Here is a 24,862-nt window from a genome sequence, read left to right on the forward strand (position 1 = left end):
GAACCAGACAAATTTTGATCCATGTATGACCGCCTTAAATCTGGCTATTCAGGGGCTGCTCAGGCTGTTTGACCCAGGGGTCATATGTATAGTCCCAGTAGGACTGCTTGGATGTTTAGAACTTCTGGATCTAGTAGAGAATGAATAAAAAAAAATACATACAGAGAAGGATGCCGTAATATTGCAGTTGGATTCTCCATCCTGTTTGCTCAATGTATGATCAGATCACATCCACAGTTGGTGGTGTCAACGAAGTGTAGATAAATTAACTTAGGCCGGTCATACACGGTTCAAACCATCAATGTGTAGTCTGAATGTACCAAGTTGATCAATCGATCAACTTGTGTACAACCAGCCTGCCAGATTCTCTTGCGATTATTGGTAGCGGCTGCTAATCACTGTCTTCTCCTGACGAGGTAGCAGGAAAGAAATTCACACCGTGTATGGCCGGCCTTAGCGAGCGCAATGTACAGGGGTAAGGAAAATAGAGGTCCCTCACACATGCACACAATGAGGGTGAACTGGATGGACTGGTGTTTTTATTCAACCTTACCAACTTTGTAACTATGTAAGTGAGGAAATCAGGGCTATCCCATACACAGTATCGCAATAGGTAGACCTTAATTGACTTTGCCAATAAATGGCCTATTTAAGGCCTGCTTAGCTGGCCAAACATTCATAAATTTATGTCTTACAGCCTGGGGGTTGAACAAAAGAAATTTAACAGATTTCTCCATCTACACTCAGCAACACAGATGGACGAATCTCCTGCTGCAGTTACTGTATTCAGAAAACCAGCTCCACTGGCTGTCAGAATACTCGGACACTGCTTGCATCTGATTGAATGCAGGCACTATTCCTCTGACAATTTTCCATCCAGTTGCTTTTATTTTTAAATCTAAGAATGTTGGGAGAAGGGGTGACGACAGGGCTACCTACTGATTGGGTTTTGTCCAGTTCATTAGGACTAGTCAACAATAGCTGATGCTGTAACTTCCCCAAGAATAATAGAAGAGCTTGTTTAAACATGCACTGATTGAGTCCATGTATGATTGTATCAACTATACAGGTCATTAGATACCTCAACAAATATATGTCAGGAGTGCAGGGCCTTCAGGTGTAACTAAGTGAGGAAAAGATGCAAGCTGCTTAAAGCAGAATTTTACCCATAACAACTTGATAAAAAATAATGTTCTTTAGCAAGGAACACACATTCCACATTAATAGATATACTACCAGAATTAGCGTGTGCTGTAAATTGCCTCCAGCATTGCTCCTGTTTCTTCTTGCTGGAGGCTGCCATTTTGCTAATGCTCAGAGCCCCTTGACAGTAGTAAATCTAGACTGGCAGCAGATCGGCCTCTAGAAATTCAGTAGTGCCTAAAAATAGAGAGCAACTGAGCATGTGCAGAATAAGGCGACACAGTGTATTACTGGATTTTAAACCATATAGGCACTTGTTTTTATGTTTTATATAGCTATACCTGCAAAAGGGGCCAGCCTGAAGTGATCTAACAGGACTTAATTTTCTGGCTAATGTTCCACTTTAATGATATGTGGCAATGCTCATTAAATCTAGAACGTTATATATTTTGTATGTTGTCCCTGAATGATCTTCTAAACTGGTATATTTTTCATTTAGATCTGGCAGTGTGGAGGAAAGTTGTTATTTACACCTTGTTCACGTGTGGGACACATCTATCGCTTACATGGGTGGCAAGGAAACCCTCCTCCTGTCTACGTGGGATCATCGCCAACACTGAAGGTTCGTTTTTTTTCATAAATATACAGCAAAGGTTTAAATTATTTTAAAACACAAACTTCCAGTTAAAGCGGGCCTTCAGTCATTTTTTTCAACTTTTCATCTATTAAATCTTCTGCCCTTGTTGTTTTAACTTTGGATAGTAAAACATTTTTTTTCTACTAGTAAATACCTTATACAGCCCACTTCTTGTTTCTTGTCTGGTCATTAGCCTAGGCTTATAACATCATGCACAGCTCTCTCTCTCATGAGTTTGCCAGGAAGTTAGGGGGGATGAGTCATAAGAGGGCCAATGAAAGCTGCAGAGCTGGAGATGTGCCTCTTTGTGTCTGTGTAAATCCAGGAAGTGAACAGGCAGCAGCTTCATCTGCCCACAGTTAAAATGGATGCAGCCAGACTCAGTGGAGGGAGATTTTTGCAGCATATTTGGCAAGTACAGATTCACAGTATATATAAAAAATGCAAAGTGGTTGGAGGGAAGCTTCAGAATGGCAAACATGTTTTTATTACAAATTATGTGAGCAGACTGCAGTTCCTCTTTAAATCGCAGGATATGTTTTTAGAATAAAATAATTACATACAACCATTTATTAGCATGACATTATAGCATGTGTCTATGGGCACTCCTTCTGTTATATAATGCTTACAAATGGAACATCTTACACAGCACCTGCATTGCTTCATGGTAGTTGGGCTTTCATTTAACCAATTCAAGTCACTGCAGTTATGCCATGCAGATAAGGAGTGATCACACACTAGAACAAGAAATCAAATCTCTCCTCCTGTTTTCTGATAGATAGATATCTGGGGACACCATAAAGATAGTTTTGTTCTACAGTAAGGTCATAATAATATTGATACCTATTCTGTCTATTTTTTTTTTAAGTTTGTTTTTAACCACCTTGTTAAAATGTTGCCCAAAAAGCCCATTTATGTGGCCAGAGCTGGGGTAAAGTAGAGCACATGGGGCTAGAGTTAGTTTTTGGTCTGGCTTACCAGATATATACCTGGTGGTAGGGTTGGGGATACTAACCTTGAGGGGGTGTGAAAAATTGGTATCACATTTTGCTCAGTTTTCTTTATAAAATTAAAAAGGCATACAAATCTAATGTCACGAGAGAAGGTCTGAGCTGAAAAAAAAGTTTAATATTAACATGCATGTATTGAATAATATTCACATGCCTGCTGCAGTCCAGAAACTCTAAATTGAAGAATTATAACATTAGAAGAAAAAAGCTGCACCCGGCTGCAGGCCTCCTCCTGTAGGCACCAATGATGTGAACGGGCCTTCTCCCAGGTCCTGTGAACACCAAACACATAATTAATGGAGATTTTTAAGTACTGTATTTTGTCGTTATTCCATGCGCAATCTTAAAGCATAACATGGGGGGGGGGGGGGCTGTGTGATATGCAGGGGGGCTGTGTAATGTAAAGGGGTCCAGAGGTACGGGGCTGTGTAATGTAAAAGGGTCCAGAGGTACGGGGCTGTGTAATGTAAAAGGGTCCAGAGGTACGGGGCTGTGTAATGTAAAGGGGTCCAGAGGTACGGGGCTGTGTAATATAAAGGGGTCCAGAGGTACGGGGCTGTGTAATATAAAGAGGTCCAGAGGTACGGGGCTGTGTAATATAAAGGGGTCCAGAGGTACGGGGCTGTGTAATGTAAAGGGGTCCAGAGGTACGGGGCTGTGTAATGTAAAGGGGTCCAGAGGTACGGGGCTGTGTAATATAAAGAGGTCCAGAGGTACGGGGTTGTGTAATATAAAGGGGTCCAGAGGTACGGGGCTGTGTAATGTAAAGGGGTCTAGAGGTACGGGGCTGTGTAATGTAAAGGGGTCCAGAGGTACGGGGCTGTGTAATGTAAAGGGGTCCAGAGGTACGGGGCTGTGTAATGTAAAGGGGTCCAGATTATTATCTTCATTTATTAGCAGGTGAATGTGGCCTTCCATGCATTTACATACATTGAATCCAGCCCTTAAGTGGAAAAAGGTTGCTGACCCCTGGAGAGTGTTTTGCTCTAAAGTGAACAGAATTCGCAATATTCATACCACTTTATACCATTCTGTGAGGTTTTGTATGTCATAAACAAATGTATCAATACAAATATAGTACATGAAAGATCTGTGCTTGTTCTGCTCTCTTCATCAGCCCCTGGTTGGATTTGTGTCCTCGTGTTTACTGGATTGTACAGCTTCTACTTCTACTTTGTGTTTGTTTAGCAAAGTTTAAATGGTTCTCAGAGGCATGACAGGTTGTGGCAGGATAATTGAGCATCTCTTTTAATCCACATGTATTTCCTATAAAAGCCTCAGCCAGAGATGGTTATCCTGCCATAACTTGTCGTTCCAGTGAGAATATAACTCAGGTAATTGTGCTTGATGCTTGCTTATAACTGCTTCAAATATTCGAAGAAACTTCAAACCTCTTACATTCTCTCCAAACTTCTTTCCACTTTGTCGGAGTTCTTCCCTTAATGTATGAGCTCATTGTGACTTCTCTTAACAAGCTTTGTATATGTTATTTAAACAAAACAGTTTTACTGTTTGAGAACATCCATTTTGTGGGCTGACCCAGAAACCAGCCTATCAGGTTTATTGATGAATTTGGAATTAAAGTGATACTAAACACACACTGTATAATTTATATTGTCCCTTCTATTTCTGTATATGAATGATGGCACTGTAATTATTTTAATAAACAAAAAACATCTAAGTACCCTTTTCCTAATTGATATACAGCTGTCACATGACCCAGCTCTTTCCCAGCCTGTCTGTAGGGAAACATAAGCAGGAAGAGCTTTTAGTCCTCTGCTTCTGGTCACATGTTCAAAAAAAAAAAACAGCCTTTGGAATACAGAGTAAAAATAAATAAATAATATCAATAAACTGTTTTAAATTGTCATACAAATATATATTTTCAATCAAATCTTTATTATTTTGTGGCAATAACATGGTATGGGTGGATTTCTGCCAATCATAGGCTGTGTCACACCCCTCCAGCCCGTGGCTTAGAATAAAAGGTAGCCCCCATAATTCTACATGTAATATCCCGCCCCCATTGTGTTTAGCTGGTTTGTGGGCATGGAGGAGGAGGGAGGGAGTCTGTTGTCATTTACCACTGTGTATACGCCTCCATGTGTGACTCTAAGTCACATGGGCTGCTCAGATGTGATAGGGAGGAAATGCTCAGCACAGAAACTCACTGAAAACTAAGCATGTGCAGAGCTGCCACCACAGCTGTAAAATCCTTGGGGACATGAACAGAAGGTGGAGATAGAGAGCTGCAGGATCAACCAGGTTTTTTGCAGAATACAGAAAACAAAGCTACTAGTGACTGAGTATAAACAGCATATAACACAGCATTTATTTTGTATGCTGTGGGTTTAGTGACACTTTAAAAAATTGCAGTTTTAGCCAAAGTGGTTTATTTTGTAGAGCCCTTTTTACTTTTTATTGTCGTCTGTGTCCCAATTAAAGAGATTTCCCCTTACTTCCAGTCACAATAGAAATTGATGGGAGATCCCTCCAACAGGGACACAGACAAAAACAAGAGTGAGGAAAGGTTATGAATTCTGACCACACTTCTTTTGCATCATCCTGGAGTTTTAATGAATCTACGGGGGGGGGGTTAATCCATCTTGTTAGTGTGTTACCCAAATTCATGAAGAATCTGCGACTAGTGCGCTAAAATTGGGTCCATGCGGCACTTTTACATTGTGGCGTCTAGAGGAAAAAAGATTTAATCTGCAAATACAGAAAGGTTTCTTCACAGTAATGCCCTGTACACACGATCGGACATTGATCGGACATTCCGACCACAAAATCCATGGATTTTTTCCAACGGATGTTGGCTCAAACTTGTCTTGCATACACACGGTTGCACAAAGTTGTCGGAAAATCCGATCGTTCTGAACACGGTGACATATAACGTACGTCGGGACTATAAACGGGGCAGTAGCCAATAGCTTTTGTCTCTTAATTTATTCTGAGCATGCGTGGCACTTTGTGCGTCGGATTTGTGTACACACGATCGGAATTTGACCGATCGGATTTTGTTGTCGGAAAATTTTATATCCTGCTCTCAAACTTTGTGTGTTGGAAATTCCGATGGAAAAAGTCTGATGGCGCCCACACACAATTGGAATTTCCGACAACAGAATCCGATTGCACTTTTTCCGTCGCATAATCTGACCGTGTGTATAGGGCATAAGAGCTGTGAAGATGTGGAATATACTACCTCCACAGGTGGTTCTGGCAAGCTCAGTAGATTGCTTTAAAGAAGGCCTGCATTTTTTCCTAGGTGTACATAATATAACTGGGTGCTGACATTTAGTCCTCATGCACACGGACGTTTTTACAGCTGCTTTTTTGAGCTTTTTTTGCAGCTTAAAAAGGCCTGTCTATGTTAGTCTATGGCTTCATGCCCACCTAGGCGTTTTTGAGCTGCAAGTGGCATAGGCGTTTTTAAGCTGTAAAAAAAACCCAGGACCAGTGGGTTCTGAAAGACGTTTTTCAGCTGTAAAAACGCTCAAAAACGTCATTCGCCAACGTTTTTTAGCGTTTTTGATCCATTGAAAAAAAAAAAAAATGTGAAAAAAAAAAAAAAACACTCAAAAACGCAAACGCGGAAAAACGCTCAAAACCGCTAAAAAACGCTATTGCAAAAACGCTGAAAAAAGTTAAAAAAAAATCACTGCAAAGATACTGGCGTTTTCATAACGTTTTTTTAACAGCCTGTGTGCATGAGGGCTAATAGGTAAAGTTGATCCAGGGAAAATGCAATTGCCTATCGGGGGATCAGGAAGGAATTTTTTCCCCTGCTGTAGCAAATTGGAGCATGCTTTGCTCGGGTTTTTCTCCTTCCTCTGGATCAACTGTGGGTGAAGGATTGTGTATATGGGATTTTATTTTTTATTTTTGTGGTTGAACTAGATGGACTTGTCTTTTTTCAAACTTACTAACTATGTAACTATGAATGTGCCAAATTTAAAATAAAATACGGACAGTTTGCATCTTAAGAAAGTGGAGCTAATTAAAGCTGGCTATACATAGATTGAAGCTCAGTCGGTTCAGCAGAGACTGGCCAAATTTCCAACCATGTATGCGCTAGCTGATTGTACATACAGTATGTCGTTCTTGTGTCCAATTTCTGTGCTCCTCATTGTGCACCGTGGTTCCATCCTCCAAACCCTTCATCACTGCCGAGTCCTGTAGTGACAAAGGTGTTGGATGAAGGACCCACAGCACATGATGGGGGACACAGACATCTGACACTCCCAAAAGTATTGAATTCTGAAGAGTTTGATAGAGGCTGCAGCATGGGAATGGAATACTAGTAGGAGACGCAGGCTGCAGGAAAGTATAACAGTTTATCTATTGCTGCAATCTGTTAATCTTACCACTCCCACCACTTCTAAATTTCTGAGTCTAACCTCCCCTTTTGACCTGAAACAATGGGCAAATGCTTCTACTCACTCTGTTGGCAACTGCCTTCACCTCATATTCTCCTACTTATGCACTCCACAAAACCTCTCCAACATCCCTTTTCCTCTCTGATCACCACCTTATTAGTTTTACTCTCTCCTCGTCTTTCTCCTCCTTGCCTTCCAACTACCACACAATTACCCATAAAAACCTTTGCCATCTTAACCCTTCTCTTCTTTTTTCTGCTACATATTGTCTGTATACCAAAATCTCATCCTTGTCCTGCCCCAACCTGGCCACTTCTATCTACAACAGTTCACTGTCATCTACCCTGGATACCGTGGCCCCCTCACTACGCACAGAATCAGGCCCCGACCCCTACAACCCTGGCAGACAGACAATACCAGAAGCATCAAAAAACAGAGCCATGCTCTTGAGCGTCTGTGGCGTAAGACAAAGTCACAGCAAGATTTCAGACAATATAAATCTGCCCTCCAAAAATACCATTCCTGTCTCCCCACTGCCAAACAGACTTGCTTTATCACTCTCATTAACACCCTCTCAACTAGTCCCCATCAACTCTTTTCTACCGTTTAACGCTCTACTTTGTCCGCCATTACCTCCACCCACTAATTTACTCAATGCCCAGGAGATTGCTAATCACTTCAAAAATAAGATTTAGACAATTCGCCTTGAGATCTCCTCCACTCTACAGATATCTCCCTCACTTTACACTCTTTGTCCTCCTGTACAATCAATACTCTTGTTTAACCCAAATACTACAGAGAAAATCAAACTTTTTTCTAACGCCCACCTAACCTCCTGCCCACTGGACCCCGTTCCTCAAATACTACGGTCACCCTCTGACTCTATCCTACACTCTTTAACTCATATCTTCAACCTCTCTACTGGCATCTTTCCCAACCCTCTGAAACATGCACTAGTCACTCCCATACCAAAAAAGGCCTCACTGGACCCCACCAATCAACAGCTAAAACCGATGGTCATTATTCCTTACTCTTACTCTTGGACCTCTCTGCTGCCTTTGATACATTTGATCACCCCCCTCTTCCTCAAGAAACTCAATTTGCTTGGTCTCAATGGCTGTGCTCTCAGTTGGTTCGAATCTTACCTTTCTCACCGCACCTTCAGTGTTACAACTCCACTTCCTCCTTTCCAACCCCTCTTACCATATTGGGGTCCCCCAAGATTCTTCTATTCTGGATCTACACATCCTCCCTGGGTCAGCTCATAGCTTCCCATGGCTTCCACTACCATTTATATGCTGATGACACCCAAATCTATCTCTCTACCCCTCAGCTCACCCCATCAGTCTCCTCACACATCACTGATTTACTAACAGACACATCAGCCTGGATGTCACACCACTTCCTTAAACTCAATCTATCTAAAACCGAGCTCATAATATTTCCTCCCCCGGGTGCCCTTTCCCCTGACTTCTCTGTCAAGATTAATGGCACAACTATCAGTCCCTCCCCATATGCCAGGTTGCTAGGGGTAACCCTAGACTCTGAACTGTCCTTTCAGGCCCACATCCAATCCCTGTCCAAATCATGCCGCCTTAGCCTCCGCAACATCTCTAGAATACGCCTCTTTTTAACCAATGACATTACCACGCTTCTAATTTACTCCCTGGTTATCTATCGCCTCGACTACTGCAACTTATGCCACGTACACACGACCGGACTTTACGGCATACTTTGCCTGGCGGACTTTTCGACGGACTTTCCGAATGAACAGACTTGCCTACACACGATCAACCAAAGTCCGACGGATTCGTACGTGATGATGTACGACCGGACTAAAACAAGGAAGTTCATAGCCAGTAGCCAATAGCTGCCCTAGCATCGGTTTTTGTCCGTCGGACTAGCATACAGACGAGCAGACTTTTCGACCAGACTTGAGTCCGTCGGATAGATTTAAAACAAACATGTTTTAAATTTAAGTCTGTCTGTCAAACTTTTGAAAAAACAAAGTCCGCTGGAGCCCACACACGATCGAATTGTCCGACGAAATCCGGTACGCCGGACCAAGTATGCCGTAAAGTCCGATTGTGTGTATGCGGCATTAGTCCTCATTGGATTACCTTTACATACACTATCTCTCCTTCAGTCCATAATGAATGCTGCTGCAAGACTCATCCACCTTACCAACCGTTCAGTGTCCTCCACCCCTCTCTGCCAATCCCTCCACTGGCTTCCACTCACCCAACGAATAAAATTCAAAGTACTAACAATAATTTACAAAGCCATCCACAACTCTGCCCCCAGCTACATCACTAACCTAGTCTCAAAATACCAACCAAGCCGCTCTCTTCGGTCCTCCCAAGACCTCCTGCTCTCTAGCTCCCTTGTCACCTCCTCTCATGCTCGCCTACAGGATTTATCCAGAGCTTCTCCCTTACTTTGGAACTGCCTACCCCAATCTGTCCGACTGTCCCCTAATCTATCCATCTTTAGACGATCCCTGAAAAACCTTCTCTTTAAAGAAGCTTATCCTGCTTCTAACTATTACACTGTTTTACTTTCTCCATCAGCTCATCCCCAACAACTATTACCTTTTGTATCAATTGACCCTCCGTCCTAGATTGTAAGCTCTTACGAGCAGGGCCCTCTGATTCCTCTTGTACCAAATTGTAATATAACGGTAATGTTTGCCTTCATTTTGTTAAGAGCTGCACAAACTGTTGGCGCTATATAAATCCTGTATAATAATAATAAAAATAATAATCTGGCCCTTCAATTTTTTAAAAGCAACTGACAGGGTCTCTTTAAATAAATGACATACTCTGGAAAAGTGATTCTACCAAAAAGTTTTCATTGCTGCCACAGTCAAGCTCTGTTGCTTCCAGTGTTCAGTCACATGACTACAATTAAACTGGCCATAGAGGGATCGAAATTCGGACGGTCCAGCAGGAAGCAGCTGAATTTCGATTCATCTATAAGTAGGCTAGTTGTACTGAAGTCAAACTGTTGATGAACTTCAGTACATCCAGCCTGTTTTTTTAAATTTTTTTAAAATTATTTATTTATTTATATATATATTTTTTTTTGCTTGATCACTTGCTGGCGGCAGCGATCAAGCAATTATCACTTCTGTAGGCACCAGAAGTGATAATTGTATTCTGATGGCTTGGAAACCTTCCGCTGATAGAATACAATACCGCAGCGGGAGGGATTTACCCATCAACACTGACTGTGTTGATGAGGGAATCAACCATAATTGCTTAATGTATGACCTGCCTCAGAATACAGTGTGGCCACAAGGCATTTATTTTCCTACAGGAGATAGTCACTATGAAGGCTCTCTTGTCAGACTTAGTCATGGCCATTTAAAAAAAAAAGCAAAGAAATCCCATGGGTGCCATTGTCTTAACACTCTATAAGGGAAAAGGACATCACTTTACATGCAAACTGTGCTCTTTGTAATGGCTTAAAAGCAGCAGTGCTAATTATAATGCCTGAGTAATGAACCAAAGCAGTCCATTAGGGAAAGCTGCAGCTGCTTTAGTTTCAGCATTTCTTGTAGTTCATTTCAGTATTTGTATTTCTTTCTTGCAGCATCTTCTCTTTAATAAAAATCTCACATTGCACACTATGGGCAATCTGAGACTTGTGTATGAAAGTATGAGTGATGTAACAGCTGCCTGAGTTCCCTGCTTCCACCTGCTGGATTCAGATCTTCACTGGAAATTGACAGAGAATGGAGAGTTTGAGTGTGACCAGGGCCACCATCAGAAATCATGGGGCCCCATACAACCTAATGTCAGGGTCCCCATCCATAGATGTACAACTCCATGGATCAACAGAAAGTGGAAGTGTCAGGCAATCCATCTGAGTTTTGCTTCTATAATTGTTTTTGACTTATCTGTGATATGCTAAACAATTCATAGTGGTCAGTGTAAGCGTGGATATCTGTCAGGTGTGTTTGGACAGTTAGTATTACCTAAATGTCAATGCAGACATCTGCTCGAACAGGAGGTGACCCCCAACACATCCACAGCTTAAGCCAGTCAATCACGGAAGAACAGGAGTAGAGCCCAATATATTCAGAGACTTGCTCAAACATTAAGGGGGGTCACAGAAGGCAAACACTGGTCAACCGATCGGGGAGGCTAGGAGGTGACCCCACTACATATACAGAGCCTAAGCCTAAGGGCCCACCCATTGCTCCATCATTCTTGGCTGGGCTACTTCCCTCTGCTTGCGCCGGTCACTCTCCATTGCTCACTGAGACAATGCAAGACAGTGCGAGACTGATTTTTGACACCCTGATCAGAGTCCCTGCTCCCTCCTCCCCCACTCCCTCCGCCTGCAGCATAGCAAAACACTGACAAGCTTGAGCAGCCAGTGAGGGAGACTATCGCTGCAGCATTCCCTTGCATAGTTGCCTACATTTAATAAGTAAATAGGAGGCACCAGGGCTTTTTTTTTTTAGAGAATAGGTGCAAGAACTCTCCCTTTCCGGACCCTTTTCTCCACACCTACCCACCTTCGAGTACTGTTCCTTGGTTCTACCCCCGACCCCCTTCCCATTACTGCCCTTTCAGCGAATACAGAACCAAGTATCATTTTATGGCGATAAGTAATGTGTATGGAATATGGTAACGATAACAAGAAAAGCAGTAAAATATATCCCCTGCAGCCAGTAACAATGGCTCCCCCCAACAACAATGGAACGCCTGAAACAAAATCCCCCACCCGCAGTGACAATAAATCCCCCAGCAACAATAGACCCCCGGCAGCAACAACAGACCTCCCCACAGCCAGCATCAATAGGCTCTCCAGCAGCCAGCAACAATAGACCCCTCCCTCAACAGTAAGAAGGAACAAAGAGGAACCCCCTACGGGTGGGACTTTACCAGTACTACCACATAAACAATATTTGAAAAATAGCAAGTATTTATTGAAAAACACATATATAGAATATTGCACATAAACGTGGATGTATAAATACAAAAAATGCAAAGAAAAGATATAGCTTCCTGAACTCCCTCAACAGTAGATCTCTCCCAGGAATAACTGACCCCCCCAGCAATATAAGACCCACCCCCAGCAACAATAGTCCCTCACCAGCAACAGTAGACACCCCCCCCCCCCCCCCCCCTGCAAAAATACATCCCCTCCAGCTAGAATAGATCCCCCAGCAGTCAGCATCAATAGACCCTGCAGCACACCCCAGCACCCCTTTCCATTACATACAGTCAGTGCTGGAAGTGCCAGAACTGCATTCCCCCGTATGTTACTGTAGAGCCATCACCCAAGTGCTACACTAAACAAATAAATCTGTTGTACTATTGCTGCACAAATCCATAAGATTTACCACATGTACACAAAGTAATGGCAAAAGCAGCTGTGTAAATACATATTAAACTGCACAATCCAATTAAAGCAATGAAACATGCAATCGAGCATTGACTTAATTTGCAATAAAAATGTAATATTAGGGTGACACATAAATGGATTGGAAATCAAGTTGCTGTAAGTTGAATATTTTAGCATGAAATGCATTTTCCTTACCAATGCCCGGACAAAAAGAACACCATTTATTTACCACGTTAAACCTCTCAGCTTTGCAGCTTTGAACTTTCTACCTAGCAATGAAGGGACTCCAGGATAGAAATAATGCAGGCTAATTAAGAGCAGCAAGAAAGGTACCTGAAGAGGCTCTCTACAACAAGAGGCATGTCTGAGGCAGAGCAGCCTAAGGCTCCATGCACACTGGGCTTAAAAAAAAGTATGTTCATTTTTTGTACAAAGTTTAGACGAGTTTAGGAGAGTTTTACGTTGTTTCTGCCAGTGAGCTCCAATCAGAAACGCGAATGAGAAGGTTTTTTTTTTCCTGCCTCTAAACGTTGATCTCAAAATATGCCTGTAAACGTCCTAATGTGCATGGACACATAGGATAACATTGAGTTGCTTCTAAAGGCAGTACACAAAACTCCTGTAGAAGCAACGTGCGTGGAGCCTAAGGGGCATAGTGTATACACATCCCATTATCTTCCGTCTCTTCTGCCAGCCACCGTGACAGGAAAGATATTGCAGTATGCAGCAGAGTGCTAATTATCTGAGATACTGTGCAGTGGGACAGTGCCCAAAATCCTGGAGCTGTCCTTTGCATGCATGCCCTTGGGAACTTTTAACATCTTGGGAGGGGGCGGGGTGAGCCCGGCCCACACTGCAGTGTATGGTTTGCACTTTGTAGGACACACAACTGAACCTGGTCCCTCTGCTGACTTGATGGCGCCTAGGCCCAATACCCCCCCCCCCCCCCACTCTTTTTTTTTTTTATTTTGACTCATTGGTATGAGGACCTATGTATCTTGGCTATGACAAATTACCTTATTTATGTAGAACATCCAAGGCCCTACATGGGCTGTAAGTGCTGAATGGTACTACACCAGACCAGTCCAATTTTGTGGCCTTATGTTGGCATTACAAATGGAACAAATGCAGATTGCTGAAAAATGTTGTCTGTTCTATTACAGAACTATGTCAGAGTTGTGGAAGTCTGGTGGGATGAATACAAGGATTACTTTTATGCCAGTCGTCCAGAAACAAAAGCCCTGGCCTATGGAGACATCAGTGAACTGAGGAAATTCAGAGAAGACCACAACTGCAAAAGTTTCAAATGGTTTATGGAGGAAATAGCGTACGACATTCCTGTACACTATCCTCTACCACCGAAAAATGTAGAATGGGGAGAGGTGAGTCCAGGTTCATCTAGTGCTGTGAAGATTACTGCAAAAAAAAAAAAGGGGGTATTTTACAAACTAGGGGTCTTAATTGATAAGTAATGAGATCATAACAGCCATAACACTCTGTGCACAGATTAATATTTCCCTGCATGTGTGCATCAGGAACCTTCACATAATGTTCTGTGCACGGGAGATCTTGTCCTTCATTTTTGTAGTTGAAAACCTTTGCATACTTATAAACTAAATATAGGGACCCCTCGACCCTCTTCAGTGGTAAAAATATCTCCACCCCTCGGGCCCATGGTATGTCTGCACAGGCCACAAAATATCATCTGAATTATAAAACTAGACCATTTGATTTTTTCACTTAAATTATGTGTCTTCCCACCTATAAGTGATATACCGGTAATTATATTGTATATTTTAGTGGAGAATGAGCATTTATATCATAACTTGTTTGGGCAAGGCAGCTGCAGGAATTTTTTTTTCTGTAAGTATACTGCCCTTCACATTTGACCTCATTTTTGGTTGGTGTCTTAAAAGAACAAGCTGTTTTGGGGGATGGAGTGTATGTACAGTGTAGACCAAGAAGATTGGTTTTGCTAGCTAAATGTACATTTCTCAATTGACGCTAGTTAGCATAAACTGCTTTTATGTTGATGCTCAAGTAAGATTGTTGGATAAGGTCTCTATAAATAAGGTGATATAATGGAGAACTATGTTTTCCGACACAGAGCTGATGTCTGCTCCATGGAAGAAAACTACCGACTATCTTTATTTTTTTGCCTATACCGGCAGGGAATGTAAAGCAGAAGGCTATGCAAAAAAATACATACAAGATATTTTCTATAGAGGTGTGGGAACTTTTTTTTTTTATTATTAAAAAAAAAATTATAGCAAAAGATATATTTATTAATTTTGTTTTTGTCACAGACAAAAATACACTATATGGCCAAATGTTTGCGTTTGCTTAACGTAGAGCTATAGGCAAAACTTTTTTTTCCCATTTTGAATGGAGCAAAGGAGTGTTCTAACCCCTGTCAGATTTTTTTCACCAAACTACCTCTTTCCCACTCCTGGAAAAACCCACTATAAAGTTTTGGTTGAAGTTGGGCTTAAAGTAGAACTATAGGCAAAACTTTTTTTTCCATTTTGGATGGAGCAAGAGAGTGTTCTAACCCCTGTCAGATCTTTTTCACCATCTACCGACTATCTTTATTTTTTTGCCTATACTGGCAGGGAATGTAAAGCAGAAGGCTATGCAAAAAAAAAGAAAAAAAAAATACATATAAGATATTTTCTATAGAGGTGTGGGAACTTTTTTTTTTTTTTTTTATAAAAAAAAAAAAATGTATAGCAAAAATATAAATTAATATATCTATATACGTTATTTGCCATGATTTAGAACTAGGTTATCAAGCAATCCCCTGTAGGCATGATGGTCTGGCCCACGCAAACGTTTGGCCATATAGTGTATTTTTGTCTGTGACAAAACAAAATATAGTCTGTATGTATAGCTCTTCCCCACTAAAATGTGTTTTTCTTTTGTTGGAAAGATTACCCATCACTTCTGTCAGGGTAGGAAGTGAATGGGAATCTCCCAGTAAGTAAGCAGGCTGCAAAACTGATTCCCTACCTCTTTCCCACTCCTGGAAAAACCCACTATAAAGTTTTGGTTGAAGTTGGGCTTAAAGTAGAACTATAGGCAAAACTTTTTTTCCATTTGGATGGAGCAAGGGAATGTTCTAACCCCTGTCAGATTTTTTTCACCATCTGTGTACCATTACAGAGATTTCCTTTCACTTCCTGTCCCATAGCCAAAAAGGAAGTGAGAGGAAATCCCTAGGAATAAAGGGAATCCATTGAGGACCCCCAGGTCACCAGAACTAGTGTCCCCATTGGAAGATTTCCCCTCTAGTACTTTTCTGAGTACAACCCAAAATTTGGGATTTTCTTTTACTTTCACTTTTAATGGTAAACAGGACTAATAGAGAAGGTGAATCTCCTAACGGGGGCACAGACAGCAATTAAAACTGACAAGCATTCTAAACCCTCTCCACTCTATCCAAAACTTAAAACAACCTTTTTTTAATTTAAACTTTAAGGGCAGTAGGCACTTTACACATGACACATTCCCAGGTCAATGTCTACATGTAGAAGTGAGAATGGAACACTCTCCTGTTATATTTTTTGTTGATACAATGTTATTTGGTGGTTCTCAGCAGACCATTTTACATATTGTGCCATTATTATTATTATACAGGATTTATACCGCACCAACAGTTTGTGCAGCGTTTACAATACAAAGGGAAGACAGTACAGTTACAATACAATAAAATACAAAAGGGTTAATAGGGCCCTGCTCATAAGAGCTTACAATCTAATAGGGTCCGGCAAGTGGTACAGAAGTTATTAACTGTGGGGGATGAGCTGATGGAAGTGATAAACGTTCAATTAGGCCATACACTGAGCAAATTTCTTTCCTGCAACCACGTGTTACAGGAAAGAAATTAGCTTGATTCTCCAATCAACACAGACAGTGTTGATGCGGGAATTCTTCCTGTCAGGCTATTGCCTTCTCCCATCAGGGGAAGCCGTTCCGGCCGGGCGAAGACAGTGATTATTGTTAGCGTTTATAGAAGCCGCTAGCGATAATTACAGGTAAAACACGGCAGGCTGGATGTACCCAAGTTGATCCAATCGATCAACTGGGTACATTCAGGCTGCCCATATGCGATTCAAATCTTGACCGGTTCCTGCTGAACCGGCCGACATTTGAACTGTATATGGCCTGCCTTAGTTGGAGGTGAGATAGGCTTCCCTGAAGAGATGAGTCTTCAGGGATCGCCTATAGGAAGCCAGAGCAGGAGATAGCCGGACACATTGAGGTAGAGAGTTCCAGAGGATAGGAGGATGTTATTTACTGTAGATACAGAACCAGTTGTGACCGTTACTTGGGGTATGTGTACACTGTACATTCTGCATATATAAACCTTGAACATTACCTGGGCTGAGAATCGCATGTTGTCTCCAAACTAAGGTTTTTCAATGTGTTTAGTTTTTTAGCTATTCCTACTACAGACCTTTCCAGCTCTGACCTCTGGTGGAGCATTTCTGCCACAAAATTTGATATAATGTTCCAGATGTTCTTTTCTAAAGCAGTCTTGGCTAAGCTGATGTGGAACTCTGAGCCCTGGCATGTCCTAACAGATGGAGTAAATGGAGGAATGCTGGGACGTGTAGTTGTACAGGAGACAAAAGCAGAGGCCCCTTGATCTTCATCAAAAACAGACCAACAGTCTTGTGTTATTTTAACATATATGCATATTGTAGTATAAATCCAAAGTGTCACTATTATTGCTGACCATTTATCCTTGTGAGTGCTACTGTGTATAATTGCAAGACACGCATATCTATAGGAGCGATTCACAATTTTTAATTTTTTTTCAATTTAGCTGAATAACAAATGTTCACTTCAGTCATATGAATTTAAAAACCTTTATCTTAGACACCAAAAAAGTAATCCCTTTGACTGTAGTGTACCAATTAGAAATGACCTAAATGAATTTTAGGCCCACCAAAACAGTTACGGATGCATTAATAAAGATGAATAGGGGGGTATAAGTCGCCATAATCGTCCCTACCTATTCTAGCAATGATACTCTGCAGTATTTTGTATCTGTGTCACGTGACCTTGACCTGCAGCATCTCTGGACTGTGCATGGCTGTGCCAGGATTAAGCCACATGACCCAGAACTTGAGTGCTTCAGAATTTCTTTGTTACCACGAACAGGTAAGTTTATGCTGATAATAGAATATATCTGTTACGCTAATACAATCTACAAAACCATATTTGCACAAAACAAAAAATGACCAAAACAAATACGTGTGGTGAATTTACATAAGCAAAAAAAAATAAATAAAGTGAGTCCATTATAAATGATGAAGTCTCTGTGGGAAATCAAATCTGTGAATATAAAAGCTGAAACTGCCCAATACTTCCAAAAGAGACCACGTGACGTCACCACTACCAAGGATAGATGTACGCTTACCAGCTGGTTTTGAACTTCTAAATGGAGAAGTCAAAAAGCGCATGTATATAATATACTCCGAAAAGAACTCCTTCCACTTCTGGCATCAGGGGTAATTCAACCCAAAGGAAAGGGATCCAGCAGTATTCTAATCAAAATCACATCCATATTCGCATGAGCGCTCAAAAGAAAAAAAATCTGCTCCACATATAATTCTGGATTAAAAATATTGCACCTTCATGTACACAGATAGTTTGCACATAAAATACAATCCAGCTGGCATAAAAGATAAATGTAAAAAAACAATCCCCTGCGCTAAAGATACTAATTAGTGATTAGGCCTGCCGCTGCTGTACATGACATAAGTCAAAACATGGAAAAAAAGGGCATAAGTACCACAGCGCTGACAGCCTGAATAAATAGAATAAAGTGCAACTGTAGTGCATACAAAATTAAGTACAAAATGAATAAAAAAATAAAAATATATATCGATATACAGTGGGGACTGAAAGTATTCAGCCCCCTTAAAATTTTTCACTCTTTGTTATATTGCAGCCATTTGCTAAAATCATTTAAGTTCATTTTTTTTCCTCATTAATGTACACATAGCACCCCATATTGACAGAAAAACACAGAATTGTTGACATTTTTGCAGATTTATTAAAAAAAAAAAAAAACTGAAATATCACATGGTCTTCAGACTGCTCAGTATTTAGTAGAAGCACCCTTTTGATCTAATACAGCCATGAGTCTTTTTGGGAAAGATGCAACAAGTTTTTCACACCTGGATTTGGGGATCCTCTGCCATTCCTCCTTGCAGATCCTCTCCAGTTCTGTCAGGTTGGATAGTAAACGTTGGTGGACAGCCATTTTTAGGTCTCTCTAGAGATGCTCAATTGGGTTTAAGTCAGGGCTCTGGCTGGGCCATTCAAGAACAGTCACAGAGTTGTAGTGAAGTCACTCCTTCATTATTTTAGCTGTGTGCTTAGGGTCATTGTCTTGTTGGAAGGTAAACCTTCAGCCCAGTCTGAGGTCCTGAGCACCCTGGAGAAGGTTTTCGTCCAGGATATCCCTGTACTTGGCCGCATTCATCTTTCCCTCGATTGCAACCAGTCGTCCTGTCCCTGCAGCTGAAAAACACCCCCACAGCATGATGCTGCCACCACCATGCTTCACTGTTGGGACTGTATTGGACAGGTGATGAGCAGTGCCTGGTTTTCTCCACACATACCGCTTAGAATTAAGGCCAAAAAGTTCTATGTTGGTCTCATCAAACCAGAGAATCTTTCTCACCATCTTGGAGTCCTTCAGGTGTTTTTTTTAGCAAACTCCATGCAGGCTTTCATGTGTCTTGCACTGAGGAGAGGCTTCCATCGGGCCACTCTACCATAAAGCCCTGACTGGTGGAGGGCTGCAGTTACGGCTGACTTTCTTCAACTTTCTCCCATCTCCCGACTACATCTCTGGAGCTCAGCTACAGTGATCTTTGGGTTCTTCCTTACCTCTCTCGCCAAGGCTTTTCTCCCCTGATAGCTCAGTTTGGCCGGACGGCCAGCTCTAGGAAGGGTTCTGGTCGTCCCAAATGTCTTCCATTTAAGTATTATGGAGGCCACTGTGCTCTTGGGAACCTTAAGTGCAGCAGAACGTGTTTTGTAACCTTGGCCAGATCTGTGCCTTGCCACAATTCTGTCTCTGAGCTCTTCAGGCAGTTCCTTTGACCTCATGATTCTCATTTGCTCTGACATGCACTGTGAGCTGTAAGGTCTTATATAGACAGGTGTGTGGCTTTTTAAATCAAGGCCAATCTGTATAATCAAACACAGCTGGACTCAAATGAAGGTGTCACAGCAAAGGGTCTGAATACTTAGGATCATGTGATATTTCAGTTTTTCTTTTTTAATAAATCTGCAAAAATGTCAACAATTCTGTGTTTTTCTGTCAATATGGGGTGCTGTGTGTACATTAATGAGGGAAAAAATGAACTTAAACGATTTTAGCAAATGGCTCCAATATAACAAAGAGTGAAAAATTTAAGGGGGTCTGAATACTTTCTGTCCCCACTGTGTATATATAATATATATCTCTCTAATATATCAAGCATGTAGCCAGTGAAAGCTTAAAAAACACACGCAAATATGTATAAACTTCTAGTTGGAAGGTTCCTTTCACAGGTGCTGCTGTGCTAGAAATAGTGCAAATCAATATTAAGCATGTGACCAGTGAAAGTCCAAAAAAGACGTGCACATAAACATATAGCAGTTCTCAGTTGATAAGTTCCTTTCCCAAGTTCCTTTCAAAAGCGCTGCTGTGCTAAAAAAACCTATGATGCTGTAAACGGGTGCATACGGGATCCACACCCCCTCCCCCCTTATGGTTGAGCTCACCAGATCCAATGGACCCTTAAGCAGTACTGTGTTGTGGGTCAGGTAGGCTTAGTATGGTGAGAAGGGTGATGAAAACGCCAACTCCTGGGTGCAATTCTTCCTGGGGTGTTTTCAGGCACAAACATATGGAGAAAGAGCCCGCATAGTAAAGTACGTCTTGTTTAATTAATTAGAATCAATCTTTACAAAGTTCCAATCATAAAATCAATCTTTACAAGGTTCCAAGGTGGAGGGCAAATGGATGAACATCAATTACCAGTCCATTAATCAATAGGTTCTCTCCCAACTTAACTGCAATTGAACGGGCATCGGACGAGATGTCACCGCGGTGCAGCAAGCTGCGTCTGACGCTGAGTTTCTCCCTCCTCACAGGGTGTTATGTAATATATATAATATTTATATAATAGTGGTCTCTGTGGTGGATTGGCCGCAAGATCACTTTTACCGGCGGCGGGAGCAGGCCCCCCCTCCCGCCGCACTTCGGTGCCCTCCACCTCTTACCGGAGCTGTTGGCAGCAGCGGAGGCGATCGGATCTTCTCCCTTGCTGGGCATAGGGACGAGTGAGGGGAAGATGGCGTCCACCCGTCTCCATAACAATGCAGGGCGGAAGCGACGTCATAACGTCTCTTCCGCCCATAGCTGTTTAAAGGGCCGTTTTTTTTTTGTTTGTTTTTTTAATGACAATTTTTTTTTTTAATTGCATTTAAGTGTAAATATAAGATCTGAGGTCTTTTTGACCCCAGATCTCATATTTAAGAGGACCTGTCATGCTTTTTTTCTATTACAAGGGATGTTTACATTCCTTGTAATAGGAATTAAAGTGACACTTTTTTTTTTTAAGAACAGTGTAAAAATAAAAGGTGAAAAAAATGTTTTAAACGCGTCCGGTCCCGCCGAACTCGCGTGCAGAAGCGAACGCATACGTATATGAAAACGGTGGTCAAACCACACATGTGAGGTATTGCTGCGATGGGTAGATCGAGAGCAATAATTCTAGCTATAGACCTCCTCTGTAACTTAAAACATGCAACCTGTAGAATTTTTTAAACGTCGCCTATGGAGATTTTTAAGGGTTAAAGTTTGGCGCCATTCCACGAGCGGGCGCAATTTTGAGGCGTGACATGATGGGTATCAATTTACTTGGCTTAATATTATCTTTCACAATATAAAAACAAATTGGGCTAACTTTACTGTTGTTTTATATATATTGATTGGCACTTTTTCTAGCACAGCAGCACCTGTGAAAGGAGCCTTCCAACTAGAAGTTTATACATACTTGCACGTGTTTTTTAAGCTTTCACTGGCTACATGCTTGATATTTATGGGGGGTTTTTTGGATTAATTTTGCACTTCATTTTGTATGCACTACAGTTGCACTTTATTGTATTTATTCAGGCTGTCAGCACTGTGGTACTTATACCCATTTTTCATAAAAGATAAAAGCTCTGTCGTTTCCGATTGCGCGGTGACATCAGCTGGTAAGCGTACATCTATCCTTGGTGGTGGTGACCTCACGTGGTCTCTTTTGGAAGCTTTGGCGTTGAACAGTTTCAGCTTTCATATTTACAGATTTGATTTCCCACAGGGGCTTTATTATTTATAATGGACCCACTTTTTCAATCTTTCCCTTTTTTTTGCTTATGTAAATTCACCAGTGTGACGCATTTGTTTTGTTCATTTTTTTTTTTTTTTTTGCATATATGGTTTTGTAGATTGTTTTAGCGCAACAGATATCTTCTGTTATTGATCTGACTGTGATAAATATCTCATGGTACTGTTGCAGCTTCCTAGCACTTTTGTTTTTGGTATATACATTTAAGTGTGGTATATAGGTTTCTTATAAGTTTATGCTGATGTAATGACCCTACCCACCGTTCCTAATTATTTAAAATCTACCTAAATTTTGAATGTGAGTATGCTTTCAAGGGTTTTTTTAAACATTATTTGACTACAAACTACGGCGCCTAGTATAACTGCTATGCAATATTATCACACAAAAAAAAAACACTTTTATAAGGTTTATGGGGCCCAATAAGTTAACAGGTAAAAGATTTTATAAATTAGGACCTGTGATTGGCCACTCCTATTTTTGCCAACATGTCAAAGCCAAGCAGGTTTGGACCAGGAAAAAAAGCCTTCCTTTCAAAGTACAGTAGAAACATACCCAAGTTTGTTCTGCGTAAGCTACGCTTATTTCTAGGACAGGGTAAGCACATAACTTCTTTAAATGGTAGCAATAAATAATTCCAGGATTTCTCCAGAGCCTCTTCCATCCACTGGAAAATTCTATATCAATCTCTACTACTCTGTCTACCTTTTAGTTAAATCCCCAAAAACTCCTCTCCTTAGGGTAGCCTATCCCACCTACATTAGCTCACCCTTCTCAGTTATTACCTTTTGATCGTAAGCTCTCTCGAGCAGGGCCCTCTTGTCTATAATTGTATTGTAAATGTACTGTATTCCTTTATTTTGTAAAGAGCTACATCAATTGTTGGCGCTGTATAAGTCCTGCGTAATTTATTGTACAGTAGCTTATTGTTCATTTAAGTCCAACAAAAAAAGATCAATGTAAATAAGCAAACTTAACTCTACAAATATAGTGTGAACTGTCATCTACATAAGAATAAAATGATTTTTCCAAGTGAGGTTATAATTGTGACTTGATGATAAATGTAGGTATATATTTTTTAAGGTACGAGGTTTGGACACCAATTACTGCATAGACAGCATGGGTCACACTAATGGAGGAATTGTGGAAATTGGAGCCTGTCACAGAATGGGTGGAAACCAGGTGAGCTAAATTTAGGCCCATACAGGTATGGATACCAATAGCAATCATTATTCCTGCAGCAGTAAATTTCAATCCTGATTATTAGGTCATAATATATGTTAAATAGACAGAAATGTTAAAGAACAGATAAACTGGCATATGTGAACACATTTAAAGGCTATTTAAATACTTTGTTACTTTGGGGTCTGTACAATTATGGCTCATTCCAAAAACAGGGAGGGATCTGAAGTGCATTAAAAAAGCTTGCTTCCCATAAACAAGTGTGACACCAGTAAACAAAAAAAAAGGCATATTCGTAATGAGCTGAAGAAGTCTTGAAATGGAATCCGAACTGGGGAGGTGCAACTTTATTCACCGGGTTTGATAATCTTGGCAGACTGGACTAGAGGAATATTGTTGAATAATTCACAAACCACCAGATGATTCACTGGACAGGGTCTGCCTTTGCTTTCAAAATATAAAAATAGAATGCTTTTTCCATGTTGTGAGTGTGTTGGTTTGAAGAAGTCTGGAGTGAAACTGGCAAAAGGGAACTGCCTAGATGGAAACTACTATTAAGCCCAGAACCTTCATGCAGAAGGAAACCGAAGAGTGCTGTTTTGAGCTGAGGGTTCGCATGTGCAACCTTAAGGAAGCAACTTTCTCCTAAAGGAGGAAAATTCTTGGGCTGCATCCAGGATTTGACAAGGTACACCAAACGGTATGAGGGCTGGGAAGCAGACTTTGGAAAGTTGATTATCCAGCTAAAAGTTTAAGGGAACTGAATCATCCTCTGAACATTGGCAGACAGGGTTGCGGCTGAGGAGTCCTTCAGTAAGTGGTTGTCAAGGTAACCTGTGACCTAAATGGATCAGGTTCCAGAAAAGCCAGAAGCAGGACAAGCACTTTTGTGAACATTCGAGATGCAGAAGATAGCCCACATGATAGTGAAAAATTATAAGTGTTGGTCTCCCACAGCAAAAGGCAGAAAGGGTGGTTGTGAGGGGAGGATGGGGATACATAGACAAGCGTCTTGTATGCCTATTGATTTCAAATATCCTTGGTCTTAGTGAAGCAATGACAGATTTAATTGATTCCACTGGGAATTTTGGTACTCAAAGAATTTGTTTAGAGATTAAGTACCAGTATTTGGTAGGTTTTGGACTATGAATAGGTTTTAATAGGAACCTTAAAACCCAGAGACTCGGGATGTCTTGGGTCCAGAGTGGCGCAAAGGCCAACAGACATGCGAGGGGGTGTGGGTGCTCCTTCATTGTGAAGAAGGCTTCTGGGTATGCTTGGTGGACTTAGGAGTCCAGGGCTTGAAACTAAAGGAAATAGTAAGCCTTGGTTTTGAGGTTGATGACTGGGGAGAGTGAGAAGATCCTTTTAGCTGAGCAGAAGTAGTAGCCTCAGGATAGGGGACTTGTGCTTCTAGCTTGTACCTCATAAAATACAGGATAAGGAAAATCCTCTGCTGTCTCTTCTACAGATTCAGGGCCCTCAGTATTTTCCTCCATAATATCCTTAAAGCGGTGATCCAACCCCAAAAAAATAAATAACCGGGAACCCTACTGCGCATGCGTGAGGCCCCGCTCCTCTCTCCTACTGGCCCGGCGATAGAGGAGGAGGGAGCCCCGCGGTGCTGTCGCAGGCCGCGGCCCGGACTCCCGGAAGTGGGAACAGGATACCTGTCAGACAGGTATACTGTCGTTCCCCCCCCCCCCCCCCCCCCCCGAAAGGTGCCAATTTTGGCACCGGAGGGGGAGAGGAGAC

General features: G+C 41.5%; 1 protein-coding gene across 2 annotated transcripts in view; it reads left to right on the forward strand.

The window, feature by feature from the left end:
* Nucleotides 1-24,862, forward strand: part of GALNT7 (polypeptide N-acetylgalactosaminyltransferase 7) — a 232,865-nt gene that overhangs the window by 195,291 nt on the left and 12,712 nt on the right. For both annotated transcript variants that reach the window (XM_073606420.1, XM_073606424.1), the window contains 3 exons: nt 1,643-1,765; nt 13,691-13,909; nt 23,009-23,107. In XM_073606420.1, the coding sequence (XP_073462521.1) occupies nt 1,643-1,765; nt 13,691-13,909; nt 23,009-23,107 (441 nt within the window). The remainder of the gene's footprint in view (nt 1-1,642; nt 1,766-13,690; nt 13,910-23,008; nt 23,108-24,862) is intronic.

This window comes from Aquarana catesbeiana, linkage group LG01, assembly GCF_042186555.1.
Source record: "Aquarana catesbeiana isolate 2022-GZ linkage group LG01, ASM4218655v1, whole genome shotgun sequence".
Lineage (NCBI taxonomy): Eukaryota > Metazoa > Chordata > Amphibia > Anura > Ranidae > Aquarana > Aquarana catesbeiana.